This window comes from Mustela erminea, chromosome X (genome assembly GCF_009829155.1).
Source record: "Mustela erminea isolate mMusErm1 chromosome X, mMusErm1.Pri, whole genome shotgun sequence".
NCBI classification, from domain to species: domain Eukaryota; kingdom Metazoa; phylum Chordata; class Mammalia; order Carnivora; family Mustelidae; genus Mustela; species Mustela erminea.
Window position 1 is genome coordinate 54296729 of NC_045635.1, and position 15832 is coordinate 54312560.

The 15832-nt window shown below is 38.3% G+C and overlaps 1 protein-coding gene across 1 annotated transcript in view; it reads right to left on the minus strand.

Annotated features, from left to right (window-relative positions):
• Window positions 1-373: 373 nt before the first annotated feature.
• LOC116582270 (hephaestin-like) overlaps window positions 374-15832 on the minus strand; it is a 45099-nt gene continuing 29640 nt past the window's right edge. The window contains 1 exon segment of the mRNA XM_032329699.1: window positions 374-546. Coding sequence (XP_032185590.1) covers window positions 374-546 — 173 coding nt within the window.

Genomic DNA, 15832 nt, shown 5'->3' on the forward strand with positions numbered 1-15832 from the left:
AGTTTGTTAAACATCTGACTTTGGCTCATGTCATGATCTCAGGATCCTGGAATTGAGCCCCACATAAGGCTCCATGTTCAATGGGGAGTCTGCTTGTCCCTCTGCCACTCCCCCACTCATGCCTTTTCTCTCTCTCTCTCTCTCTCTCAAATAAATAAGTAAAACCTTTAAAAATGGTACAACTTTAAAAAATAAATTAAAATTTTAATCAGAATATATTTAAATATATTTAAAAGAATGTGTCTCTTATTGAACCCAGTCCTGCTTCACTATATTATCATGGATCCATTTAACAACATCCATGTAGGACAATCAATTCTGTCTCCTTCTTCATTCCCTCCCCTATTTATTTTTCCTCTAGAGCTATCTGTTATTACCTGCAGATCACATTAGTTGGAAACCCTGCTTGCTCACCATCGTTGTACACAGTTCCCTCGTAGTCTTTCTCATAGAAGACTCCATGAGGCTGTATACTGAATGGCTGGGAAGCACAGTTGTAAAAGACGACCTGGATGGTGTCACCAACCTCAGCCCGGATCACTGGCCCTGGAATATGGGAAGGAGAGACAATAGGAATAAAAACAGAGATGACAAGGGGGATGGAAACCAAATAAGAAGGAAGGAAAGAAAGGGGAAGTGAAAGAGATTTTTAAAATCCTCTATTTTCTTTTTTTTATTAATTAATTTATTTTCAGAAAAACAGTATTCATTATTTTTTCACCACCCCCAGTGCTCCATGCAATCTCTGCCCTCTATAATACCCACCACCTGGTACCCCAACCTCCCACCCCCCCGCCACTTCAAACCCCTCAGATTGTATTCCAGAGTCCATAGTCTCTCATGATTCACCTCCCCTTCCAATTTACCCCAACTCCCTTCTCCTAACACCCCTTGTCCTCCATGATATTATGCTCCACAAATAAGTGAAACCATATGATATTTGACTCTCTCTGCTTGACTTATTTCACTCAGCATAATCTCTTCCAGTCCCGTCCATGTTGCTACAAAAGCTGGGTATTCATCCTTTCTGATGGAGGCTTAATACTCCATAGTGTATATGGACCACATCTTCCTTGTCCATAAACTCAAATTGGAAAAAATCCTCTATTTTCAATAATAATAATAATCCCTTCCTAGTGTATTACAATTTACAGTTATAAAAAGCATTTTAAAATCCATTATCTCATTTTGATCTTCAAACATCATATACAGGGCAGGGGATATTTTCACTTTACAAATAAGGAAACTACAGCTCAAAGACGTGGAATTGATCTCCCAAATTCAAATAACCGATTAGGAACAGAATAAAGACTTAAAGCCAGGGCTTTCTCCCACCCCACTGTCAGATTCAATCCTATTTTCCCTACAATTATTGTCCTTCTTCCTATAGCTGAATTTCCTGGTAGGATCCATCTCAATATCTGATCTAGACTCAATCCTAAAACATTTCTGAGCATTTAGAATTATTATATCTATGTATAGTTCTTGAAATAGGTAGCTGAGCCATGATTCCTGGAGTTTTCTTTGTTCTGTGACCCACTACCTCTGACCTAGGTTGGGTCACCTTTGAGGTTAACCAGAAATATCAAGACAATACTCTAAGCATTTATGCTGGCTCAGACCCTCATTCAGTGTTTCTAGCTTGTTTTCTACTCAATTTCTACAGCTAATGCTACACCTCTGATCCAAGAAGCAAATGAAAATGACTCAATTTCTACACCTAATGCTACATCTCTGACCCGAGAAGCAAATGAAAATGAAAACATAGCATAGCAAAACACGAGATGCCATGGGAAATGGGCTAAGGGAGAAATTTATAGCTATGAATATTCACATTAAAAAAGATCTCAGATTAACAACTTAACTTTAAGACTTAAGGAATTAGGAAAAGAAATACAAATTAAACTCAAAGATAGAAGGAAGGAAATAGCAAAGACAAAACATAGACAAAATACAGAATAGAAAAACAACCAAAAGTTGGCTCTCTGAAAACATCAACAAAATTGAAGAACTCTCAGTGAGATGGACTAAGGGAAGAGAGGAGACTCGAATTACTAAAATCAAAAATGGAAAGGGAGGATATTACTACTAATTATACTGAAATATATATATATATATACATATAATACAAACTATATATATATATTATATATATATATACATATAATACAAACTATATTTATATATATATATATATATATATATATGTTACACCAACAAATTGGATAACCTAGATGAAATGGACAGAGTCCTAGAATAGAAAACCTACCAAGACTAAAGCATATAGAAATACAAAATCTGAATCTTACCATAACTAGCAAGGAGAGTTTTTTTTCTTTATTTTTATTCTTACTTTATCACACTGTAGTTAACTTACAATGTTACATTAGTTTCAGGTGTACAGTATAGTGATTCAACACTTCCATTCAACATCTGGAACTCATCACAAGGTGCACCCTCCTTAATCCCCATCACTTATTTCACCCACCCCCCACCAACCTCCCCTCTGGTAACTGTTAGTTGGTTTTCTACAGTTAAGAGTTGGCCTTGTGGTTTGCCTCTCTTTCTCTTACTTTTCCTTTGCTCATTTATTTCTTAAATTCCTCATATGAGTGAAATCATATGGTATTTCTCTTTCTTTAATGACATTTTTCATTTAACATTTTTCTCTGTAGCTCCAATCATTTTGCTGCAAAATGGCAAGATTTCATTTTTTTCTGGATGAATAATATTCCATTGTTTATATATACAACCTCTTCAATTGATGGACACTTGGGTTGCTCCTGTATATATTTTGCTGCTATAAACTTGTGGATATGTATATCCCTTTGAACTACAGTTGTTGTATTTTTTGGTAGATATTCAGTAGAAGGATTAATGGATTGTTGGATAGTTCTATTTATAACTTTTTGAGGAAAATTAATACTGTCTTTTACAGTGTCTTCACCACTTTGCATTCCCACCAACAGTGCAAAAGGGGTTCCTTCTCTCCAAACCCTCACCAACACTTCTTGCTTCTTGTGTTGTTGATTTCCGTCGTTCTGACAGATGTGAGGTGTTACTACATTGTGGTTTTAATTTTATTTGCCTAATGATGAGTGATGTTGAGCATTTACTCATGTGTCTGTTGCTTATCTGGATTTCTGCTTTGGAGAAATGTCTGTTTATTTCTTCTGCCCACTTTCTATTGAATTATTTCTTTTTTGCATGTTGAGTTGTGTAAGTTCTTTATATATTTTGGATACTAACCCTTTATTGGATAAGTCATTTGCAAATATCTTCTTCCATTCTGCAGGTTGCCCTTTTTATTTTGTTGACTGTTTGCTTTGTTGTACAGAAGCTTTTTATTTTGGTGTAGTCCCAATAGTTTATTTTGCTTTCATCTTTCTTGCCTGAGGAGACATATTTAGAAAGAACTTGCTACTAGCAATGTCAAAGAGGTCACTCCCTGTGCTATCCTTTAAGATTTTTATGGTTCTAGGTCTCACATGTATGTCTTTAATCCAGTTTGAGTTTATTTTTGTGTATTGTGTAAGAAAATAGTCTGGTTACATTCTTTTGCATAGAGCTGACCAGTTTTGCTAACATCGTTTGTTGAAAATACTGTGTTTTTCAGTGGGGACAGTCTTTTAAGCAAATGATGCTGTGAAAACTGGATTTCCATATGCAGAAGAAAGAAGCAGGACTGCTATTTAATACCGTATACAAAATTAACTCAAAATGCATCAAAGACCTGGAGAGGAGAGGAGTTAGAATGAAAGAAGAGTAGGGGACCCTAAGTTTGTCTAGTCCCTGGAATCAGCTTGATAGTTGTCAAATCATTCTAAATACCTACAAGATCTGAGAAAAGAAATGTTGCCATTCTGCCAATAGAAACAACAACTACTTTTGGCAAAGTAGGAGGTGTGGAGACATGAATCTGGTGTGATATATTTGAGGAGATGGCAGCCAAGAAGGGAACCAGCTTAAGGAGGGTAAACCAAAGTACTAGAAGCAGCAGAGTACAAAATCAGAACTTTAAAAGTCTAGTATTGTGGAGGACATCCCTGGCTTAAAGTTCAAGTGGCAAAGTGAGGTGGAATCCTAGGTGATGCAGTGTAGTCTCTGGGTACTCATGGTTACAAGAAGAATGGGGTTGTCTGTGTGGAGCAGATTTCCCAGGCATCAGAGTGGGGAAACTGGCTGAGGACTGTGAGTCTTGGCACAGGCTTTTTGCTTTGTGTTGCCATAAACTGCTAACCACTTAATGATGGAGCAACTGCTCTTTGGCAGGGGCCCAGGAAAAAGCAGAAGTAAAAGCAAGACCCCATCCTTCCCCTGGGGAGAACAGCATGGATCTGCACAACAAGAGTCCATAAAATTTGGATACTTGAAACTCAATTATATGCCTCAGATAAAAAGTCACAGGCTGGGTGAACACAGAGTTCAGAAAGAAACCAGAGAGACAAGAGTGATTGCTTCTTTGTGAGTGCTCACTGAAGAGTTGGGGGAGAACTTTCAGTTCTGGGGCTAGAGAGTAGGGCACCAGCATTTTAATCTTGCCCATCTTTGCTGAAAGACTTCAGGGAGCAAAACAGCACCACATAGTGGAATCTGTTGCCTCTTACACTAAGCCTGGCCCCCTGGCAAAAGGGGCACATTTCCAAAACTGCAAGGGTATCTGGGAATCAGCTCAACAGGCACTTCCACCCGAAGACCAGCAGGAATAACTGGCTAACAGAAGTTTACAGATCATAGAGAACTAAGAACTTCTTCTCTTGGGAAAAACAGTATAAAGCATTCGTTTTTTTTTTTTTTAATTCTTTAGTCTTTCAGGTTTATTTTTTTGAACTATTATCTTATTTTTTCAATTCATATATATATGTATATATATATATATATACACACACACTATATATATATATATATATATGTCATTGTATTGTGTGTGTGTGTGTGTGTGTGTGTGTGTGTGTGTGTGTGTGTTTCTTTCTTTCCTGTTTTGGGATCTAGTTTCTTGTCAAGCAGATTAAAATACACACAAGATCTAGTTTGTTTTGTTTTGTTCTATTTTCTTTCTTGTTTTATCTTGCTTTGTCATCTTCTTCTTCTTTGTCTTCCTCTTCTTCTTCTTTCTTCTTCTTTAAATCTCAGTTGTTGTTGCTACTGCTGTCTTTTCTTTCTGTATTCTATTCTTTTCTGGACGTAATGATGAGATGAAAAAATTCACCCCAAAAGGAAGAACAGGAGGTAATACTCACTGAAGATATTAATTGATACAGATATAAGTAAAATGTCTGCCCCTATAGGGGCACATGGGTCATTCTTGTTAAGAATCTTCCTTTGTCTCAAGTCATGATCTCAGGGTCCTGGGATTGAACTCCACATCAGGCTACCTGCTCAGCAAAGAGTCTGCTTCTCTCCCTCCTTCTGCCCCTTCCCACCCTTCCTGTGCTCTCGTTCTATCTCTATCTCTCTCAAATAAATAAATGAAATCTATTAAATAAATTATTATAAATATGCCAGCTGGGCTTGAAAAAAAAACACAGAAGACCCTTGAGAACTCTTTACTGCAGAAATAAAATAATTACATCTAATTAAGCTGAAGTTAAAATGCTATTACTAAGATGCAGTCAGATATGGAGGCTCTAACAGGAAAGGAAGAACAAGGCAAAGAGATAGCCAGTGGTGTAGAAGATAAAATTATAGAGAATCAGGACTTTTAAAAGTCTTCTCCATGGAGGGACATCGCTCCAGAGGCTAAACCAGGGGGAAGCCCACATAGGGTCAGAAAAACACCAGGTCCCGCGGGGTTGCAGAAGGACCCGGGGTGTCTGAGTGTTGCAGAGGTTGCAGGCATTAGAGGAGGGAAGCTGGCTACAGTGACAAAGCCGAGGAGTGAGCTCTCAGCTGAAGGTTACCTTGAACCTGTCACAGGCTGGGTGAGCTCGGAGTGCGGCCGAAAGCCACGGAGATGGAAGGGATTGGGTGCTTTTCTCCAAGTGCGAGCGATTGAGCGCTTTCCTCCAACAGTGACCAGAGGCCAGGGAGACGGGGGTGGTTGGGCGCTTTTCTCTGAAGGCGCACTGAGAAGTGGGACCCCGAGCTCTTGGCTCCTCCGGGCTAGAGATTGGGAGGCCACCATCTTCATTCCAATCTTCCAGAACTCTACAGAAAGCGCTCAGGGAACAAAAGCTCCCAAAAGCAAACCTGAGCGGATTACTTAGCCCAGCCCCTGGTAAGGAAGGTACAATTCCGCCTGGGGCAAAGACACTTGACAATCACTACAACAGGCCCCTCTCCCAGAAGATCAACAAGAAACCCAGTCAAGACCAACTTCACTCACCAAGGAGAACAGCAGAATTCCAGAGGAGGAGAAAGCAAATCTTATCTGGACAAAATCACAAGGCAGAAAAACTCACCACAGAAAAAAATGAACAAGAGGCAGTACCGAAGACTGGGGACCTAATCAATGCAGACATTGGTAATATGACAGATCTAGAGTTCAGAATGATGATTCTCAAGGTTCTAGCAGGCTCAAAAAAGGCATAGAAGATATTAGAGAAACCCTCTCCAGAGAGATAAAAGCCCTTTCTAGAGAAATAAAAGAACTAAAATCTAACCAGTTGAAATTAAAAAAGCTATTAATGAAGTGCAATAAAAAATGGAAGCTCTTACTGCTTGGATAAATGAGGCAGAAGAAAGAATTAGTGATATAGAAGACCAAATGACAGAGAATAAAGAAGCTGAGCAAAAGAGAGACAAACACATACTGGACCATGAGGAGAGAATTCAAGAGATAAGTGACACCATAAGATGACACAACATTAGAATAATTGGGATACCAGAAGAAGAAGAAAGAGAGAGGGGAGCAGAAGGTATATTGGAGAGAATTACTGGAGAGAATTTCCCTATATGGCAAAGGAAACAAACATCAAAATCCAGGAGATGCAAAGAACATCCCTCAAAATCAACAAAAATAGGTCCACACCTTGTCACCTGATAGTAAAATTTACAAGTCTTAGCGAAAATCCTGAAAGCAGCCTGGGAAAAGAAGTCTATAACATACAAGGGTAGAAACATTAGATTGGCAGCAGACCTATCCACAGAGACCTGTCAGGCCAGAAAAAACTGGCGTGATATATTCAGAGCACTAAATGAGAAAAACATGCAGCCAAGTATACTATATCCAGCTAGGCTATCACTGAAAATGGAAGGAAAGATAAAAAGCTTCCAGAACAAAAAAAAAACTGAAAGAATTTGAAAAAACCAAACCAACTCTACAGGAAATATTGAAAGGGGTTCTGTAAGCAAAGAGAGAGCCTAAAAGTAGTAGATCAGAAAGGAACAGAGACAATATACAATAACAGTGACCTTACAGGCAATACAATGGCACTAAATTCATAACTCTCAATAGTTACTATGAATTTTAATGGGCTAAATGCCCCAATCAAAAGACAAAGGGTATCAGAATGGATTTAAAAAAAAAATCAACATGCTGCCTACAAGAAAATCATTTTAGACCTGAATACACCTCCAGATTTAAAGTGAGGGGTTGGAAAACAATGTACCATGCTAACGGACATCAGAAGAAAGCTGGGGTGGCAATCCTTATACCAGATCAATTAGATTTTAAACCAAAGAATATAATAAGATATGAGGAAGGACAATATATCATACTCAAAGGGTCTTCCCAACAAGAAGACATAACAATTTTAAATATCTATGCCTCTAACATGGGAGCAGCCAATTATATAAACCAATTAATAACAAAATCAAAGAAATACATCGACAATAATACAATAATAGTAGGGGACGTTAACACTCCCCTCACTAAAATGGACAGATCATCTAAGCAAAAGATCAATAAGGAAATAGAGGCCTTAAATGACCCACTGGACCAAATGGACATCACAGATATATTCAGAACATTACATCTCAAAGCAACGCAATATACATTCTTCTCTAGTGCACATGGAACATTCTCCAGAATAGATCACATCCTGGGTCCTAAATCAGGTGTCAAGCGGAATCAAAAGATTGGGATCATTCCCTGCATATTTTCAGACCACAATGCTCTGAAGCTAAAACTCAATCACAAGAGGAACGTTGGAAAGAACCCAAATACATGGAGACTAAACAGCATCCTTCTAAAAAATGAATGGGTCAACCAGGAAATTATAGATGATTTGAAAAAATTCTTGGAAACAAATGATAATGAAAACACAATGGTTGAAGATATGTGGGAAACAACAAAGGAAGTCCTGAGAGGAAAATATATAGTGGTACAAGCCTTTCTCAAGAAACAAGAAAGGTCTTAAATACACAACCTAACCCTACACCTAAAGGAGCTGGAGAAAGAACAAGAAAGAAACCCTAAACCCAGCAGGAGAAGAGAAATCATAAAGATCAGAGCAGAAATCAATGAAATAGAAACTAAAAAAACAAAAACAAACAAACAAAAAAACAATAAAGCAAATCAACAAAACTAGGAGCTGGTTCTTTGAAAGAATTAATAAGATTGACAAACCCCTGGCCAGACGTATCAAAAAGAAAAGAGAAAGGACCCAAATAAATAAAATCATGAATGAAAGAGGAGAGCTCACAACCAACACCAAAGAACTACAAACAATTATAAGAACATACTATGAGGAAGTCTATGCCAACAAATTTGACAATCTGGAAGAAATGGATACATTTCTAGAGACATATGAACTACCACAACTGAACCAGGAAGAAATAGAAAACCTGAACAGACCCATAACCAGTAAGGAAATTGATACAGTCATCAAAAATCTCCAAACAAACAAAAGTATAGGGCCAAATGGCTTCCAGGGGAATTCTACCAAACATTTAAAGAAGAGTTAATTCCTATTCTCCTGAAACTGTTCCAAAAAATAGATATGGAAAGAAAACTTTCCAAATTCATTTTATGAGGCCATCATCCCCTTGATCCCAAAACCAGACAAGGATCCCATCAAAAAAGAGAATTACAGACCAATATCGTTGATGAACACAGATGAGAAAATTCTCACCAAAATACTGGCCAATAGTATCCAACAGTATATTAAAAGGATTATTCACCACGGCCAAGTGGGATTTATTCCAGGGCTGCAAGGTTGGTTCAACATCCGCAAATCAATCAATGTGATACAATACATTAATAAAAGATAGAATAAGAACCATATGATACTCTCAATAGATGCTGAAAAAGCATTTGACAAAGTACAGCATCCCTTCATGATTAAAACTCTTCAAAGTGTAGGGATAGAGGGCACATACCTCAATATTATCAAAGCCACCTATGAAAAACCCACGGCAAATATCATTCTCAATGGGGAAAAACTAAAAGCTTTTCTGCTAAGGTCAGGAATACGACAAGGATGTCTGTTATTACCACTGCTCTTCAAAATAGTACTAGAAGTCTTAGCCTCAGCATTCAGTCAAAAAAAAAAAAAAGAAATTAAAGGCATCTAAATAGGCAAAGAAGAAGTCAATTATCACTCTTTGCAGATGATATGATACTCTATATGGAAAACCCAAAAGACTCCACTCCCAAACTTCTAGAACTTGTACAGGAATTCAGTAAGGTGTCAGGATATAAAATCAATGCACAGAAATCAGTTGCATTTCTTTACACCAACAACAAGACAGAAGAAAGAGAAATTAAGGAGTCAATCCCATTTACAATTGCACCCAAAACCATAAGACACCTATGAATAAATCTAACCAAACAGGCAAAGAATCTATACTCAGAAAACTATAAAGTACTCATGAAAGAAATTGCAGAAGACACAAAGAAATGGAAAAATGTTCCATGCTCCTGGATTGGAAGAACAAATATTATGAAAATGTCTACACTACCTAAAGCAATCTACACATTTAATGCAATGCCTCTCAAAATCCCACCCATTTTTTTTCAAATAAATGGAACAAATAATCTTAAAATATATATGGAACCAGAAAATACCTCAAATAGCCAAAGGAATATTGAAAAAGAAACCCAAAGTTGGTGGCATCACAATCCCGGACTTCAAGCTCTATTACAAAGCTGTCATCATCAAGACAGTATGGTAATGGTACAAAAACAGACACATAGAACAATGGAACAGAATAGGGAGCCCAGAAATAGACCCTCAACTCTATGGTCAACTAATCTTCAACAAAGCAGGAAAGAATGTCCAATGGAAAAAAGACGGCCTCTTCAACAAATGGTACTGGGAAAACTGGACAGCCTCATGCAGAAAAATGAGAGTGGACCATTTCCTTATACCACACAGGATAATAGACTCAAAATGGATGAAGGACCTCAATGTGAGGAAGGACTCAATCAAAATCCTTGTGGAGAACACAGGCAGCAACCTCTTCAACCTCAGCCACAGCAACTTTTTCCTAGGAACATCGCCAAAAGGCAAGGGAAGCAAGGGCAGAAATGAACTATCGAGATTTCATCAAGATCAAAAGCTTTTGCACAGCAAATGAAACAGTTAACAAAACCAAAAGACAACTGACAGAATGGGAGAAGATATTTGCAAATGACAGATCAGATAAAGGGCTAGTATCCAAAATCTATAAAGAGCTTATCAAACTCAATACCCAAAGAACAAAGAATCCAATCAAGAAATGGGCAGAGGACATGAACAGACATTCCTGCAAAGAAGACATCCTGATGGTCAACAGACCCATGAAAAAGTGCTCCACATCACTCAGCATAAGGGAAATAGAAATCAAAACCATGATGAGATACCACCTCACACCAGTCAGAATGGCTAAAATTAACAAGTCAGGAAATGACAGATGCTGGCGAGGATGCAGAGAAAGGAGAACCCACCTACACTGTTGGTGGTAATGCAAGCTTGTGCAACCACTCTGGAAAACAGCATGGGTGTTTCTCAAAAAAGTTGAAAATAGAGCTACCCTATGACCCAGGAATTGCACTACTGGGTATAAAGATACAAATGTAGTGATCCAAAGCGATATGTGCACCCGAATGTTTATAGCAGCAATGTCTACAATAGCCAAACTGTGGAAAGAACCTAGATGCCCATCAACAGATGAATGGAAAAAGAATAGGTGGTATATATATACAATGGAATACTATGCAGCCATCAAAAGAAATGAAATCTTGCCATTTGCAATGACATGGCTGGAACTAGAGGGTATTATGCTTAGGGAAATAAGTCAATTGGAGAAAGACAACTATCATATGATCTACCTGATGTGAGGAAGTTGAGATGCAATGTAGAGGGTTTGGGGGGTAGGAAAAGAATAAATGAAACAAGATGGGATCAGGAAAGAGACAAACCATAAGAGACTCTTAATCTCACAAAACAAACCGAAGGCTGCTGGGGAGAGGGGGGTATGGAGAGTGTGGTGGGATTATGGACATTGGGGTGATATGTGCTATGGTGAGTGCTATGAAGTGTGTAATCCTGGCAATTCACAGACCTGTACCCCTGGAGCTAATAATACATTATATGTTTATAAAAAAATAAAATAAATCATAAAAATATATTTAGATGGAGTGTGGTGATAAAAAAAAGAAGGAATGGAAAAAAGTAATAAAGAATGAATGGGTCAACAAGGAAATTAAAGAAGGATTTAAAAAATACATGAAAGCAAATGAAAATGTGATAGTTCAGAACCATTGGGATGCAGCAAAGGTGGTCCTAAGTGGCAAGAATATAGCAATAAAGGCCTTTCTCAAACAAGTAAATTCTCAAACATACCACCTAACCTTACTTACTCCTAAAGGAGCTAGAAAGGGAACTACAAATGAAGCCTAAATATAGCAGAAGGGAAATAATAAAGATTAGAAGAGAAATCAATGATATACAAATAAAAATGACATTCTAACAGTTCAGTAAAACTAGGAGCTAGGATTGATAAATCCCTAACCAGTCATATTTAAAAAGATAATAAATAAATAAAAGAAAAAGAAAGATAGGACCCAAATAAATAAAATCATGATAGAAAGAGGAGAGATCAAAACACACACTGAAGAAATACAATTATAAGAAAATATTGTTACCAATTATATGCCAACAAATTAGGCAATCTGGAAGAAATGGATACATTCTTATAAACTTAAAAACTACCACATTAAAACAGAAAGAAATAGAAAATCTGGACAGACCCATAACCAGCAAAGAAACTGAATCAATAATCAGGGGTGCCTGGATGGCTCAGTGGGTTAAATGTTTGCATTTGTCTTGGGTTATGATCCCAGGATCCTGGGATTAAGCCCTGCATTGGACTCTCTGCTCAGTGGGGAGAGTGTTTCTCCATCTTCTGTTCCTCTGCCTACTGCTCTGCCTACTGGTGACCCCTCTCTCTGTGTGTCAAATAAATGAATAAATGAATAAATAAATAAATGAATTAAATATTTTTAAAAAATAAATTGAATCAGCAATCAACAATCTACTATCAAACAAGAGTCTAGGGCTGGACGGCCTCCCAGTACTTTAATTGCCAAACGTTTAAAGAATTTAAAGAATTAAGGAAATTGTCACCTTCTGCCCTCTTGGTGGAAATATAAAATGGTACAGACACCGTGAAAAACATTATGGTGGCTTCTTAGAAAATTAAAATAAAAAATTAAGTAGGAGGAGTCAGGATGGCAGAGAAGTAGCAGGCTGAGACTACATCAGCTAGCAGGAGATCAGCTAGATAGCTTATCTAAAGATTGCAAACACCTGCAAATCCATCAGCAGATCGAAGAGAAGAAGAACAGCAATTCTGGAAACAGAAAAACAACCACTTTCTGAAAGGTAGGACCAGCAGAGAAGTGAATCCAAAGCGACGGGAAGATAGACCCCGGGGGGAGGGGCCGGCTAACGGCAAGTGGCGGAGCAATGGAGCACAAAATCAGGACTTTTAAAAGTCTGTTCCACTGAGGGACATCGCTCCAGAGGCTAAACCGGGGCGAAGCCAACGCGGGGTCACAGAAGTATCGGGGATGTCTGAGTGTCTCAGAGCTTGCGGGTATTGGAATGGGAAAACCAGCTACAGAAACAGAGCCGACAGTAAGATCACAGCTCGGGGTTACCTTGAGCTGGTTGCAGGCTTGGTGAGCTCAGAGTGCCGCTGGAGGTCAGGCAGATGGGAGTAACTGGGCGCTGTTCTCTGAGGACGCACTGAGGAGTGGGGCCCCGGGCTCTCGGCTCCTCCGGGCCAGAGACTAGGAGGCCGCCATTTGTATTCCCATCCTCCTAAACTCTACGGAAAGCACTCAGGGAACAAAAGCTCCTGATAGCAAACCCGAGCGGATTATTCAGCCCTGCCCCTGGTAAGGGCGGTGCAATTCCGCCTGGGGCAAAGACACTTGAGAATCACTACACCAGGCCCCTCCCCCAGAAGATCAACAAGAAATCCAGCCAAGACCAAGTTCACCTACCAAGGAGTGTGGTTTCAATACCAAGGAGATCAGCAGAATTCCAGAGGAGGAGAAAGCAAAGCACAGAACTCATGGCTTTCTCCCTGTGATTTTTTTAGTCTTGAAGTTAATTTAATTTTTTTCTTTTTCATTTTTTTCTCTTATTCTGCTAAAATTTTTTTAACTGTCACCCTTTACTTTTTTTAACGATTTTTTAACTAGTTCATCTAATATATATATATATTATCTTTTTTATATTTTTCTTTATTCGTTTTCTTTTTTTAATGCTTTGTTTTATTTTTTTTTCTTTCTTTCTTTTTGAACCTCTTTTTATCCCCTTTCTCCCCCCTCACGATTTCGGATCTCTTCTGATTTGGTTAAAGCATATATTCCTGGGGTTGTTGCCACCATTTTAGTATTTTACTTGCTCCTTCATATACTCTTATCTGGACAAAATGACAAGGTGGAAAAATTCAACACAAAAAAAATAACAAGAGGAAATACCAAAGGCTAGGGAACTAATCAATACAGACGTTTGTAATATGATAGATCTAGAGTTCAGAATGACAATTCTCAAGGTTCTAGCCGGGCTCAAAAAAGGCATGGAAGATATTAGAGAAACCCTATCTGGAGATATAAAAGCCCTTTCTGGAGAAATTAAAGAACTAAAATCTAACTAAGTTGAAATCAAAAAAGCTATTAATGAGGTGCAATCAAAAATGGAGGCTCTCATTGCTAGGTAAATGAGGCAGAAGAAAGAATTAGTGATATAGAAGACCAAATGACAGAGAATAAAGAAGCTGAGCAAAAGAGGGACAAACAGCTACTGGATCACGAGGGAAGAATTCGAGAGATAAGTGACACCATAAGACGAAAAAACATTAGAATAATTGGGATTCCAGAAGAAGAAGAAAGAGAGAGGGGTGCAGAAGGTATACTGGAGAGAATTATTGGGGAGAATTTCCCAATATTGCAAAGGGAACGAGCATCAAAATTCAGGAAGTTCAGAGAACATCCCTCAAGATCAATAAGAATAGGCCCAGACACCGTCACTTAATAGTAAAATTTACAAGTCTTAGTGAGAAAGAGAAAATCCTGAAAGCAGCCCGGGAAAAGAAGTCTGTAACATACAATGGTAAAAATATTAGATTGGCAGCTGACTTATCTACAGAGACTTGGCAGGCCAGAAAGAGCTGGCATGATGATTTCAGAGCACTAAAGGAGAAAAACATGCAGCCAAGAATACTATATCCAGCTAGGCTATCATGGAAAATAGAAGGAGAGATTAAAAGCTTCCAGGACAAAAACTGAAAGAATTTGCAAACACCAAACCAGCTCTACAGAAAATATTGAAAGTGGTCCTCTAAGCAAAGAGAGAGCCTACAAGTGGTAGATCAGAAAGGAACAAAGACACTATACAGTAACAGGAACCTTACAGACAATACAATGGCACTATATTCATATCTCTCAACAGTTACCCTGAAAGTTAATGGCCTAAATACCCCAATCTAAAGAAACAGGGTATCAGAATGGATAAAAAACCAAAACCCATCTATATGTTGCCTCCAAGAAACTCATTTTAAGCATGAAGACACCTCCAGATTGAAAGTGAGGGGGTGGAAAAGAATTTACCACGCTAATGGACATCAGTAGAAAGCAGGAGTGGCAAACCTTATATCAGATCAATTAGATTTTAAGCCAAAGACTATAATAAGAGATGAGGAAGGACACCACATCATACTCAAAGGGTCTGTCCAACAAGAAGATCTAACAATTTTAAATATCTATGCTCCCAACATGGGAGCAGCCAACTATATAAACCAATTAATAACAAAAACAAAGAAACACATCAACAATAATACGATAATAGTAGGGGACTTTAACACTCCCCTCACTGAAATGGACAGATCATCCAAGCAAAAGATCAGCAAGGAAATAAAGGCCTTAAACGACACACTGGGCCAGATGGACAACACAGATATATTCAGAACATTCCATCCCAAAGCAACAGAATACACATTCTTCTCTAGTGCACATGGAAGATTCTCCAGAATAGATCACATCCTCGGTCCTAAATCAGGACTCAACTGGTATCAAAAGATTGGGATCATTCCCTGCATATTTTCAGACCACAATGCTCTGAAGCTAGAACTCAACCACAAGAGGAAGTTTGGAAAGAACACAAATACATGGAGACTAAACAGCATCCTTCTAAACAATGAATGGGTCAACCGGGAAATTAAAGAACAATTAAAAAAAATCATGGAAACAAATGATTCAAAATCTGTGGGACACAACAAAGGCAGTCCTGAGAGGAAAATATATAGCGGTACAAGCCTTTCTCAAGAAACAAGAAAGGTCTCAGGTACACGACCTAACTCTATACCTAAACGAGCTGGAGAAAGAACAACAAAGAAACCCTAAGCCCAGCAGGAGAAGAGAAATCATAAAGATCAGAACAGAAATCAATGAAATAGA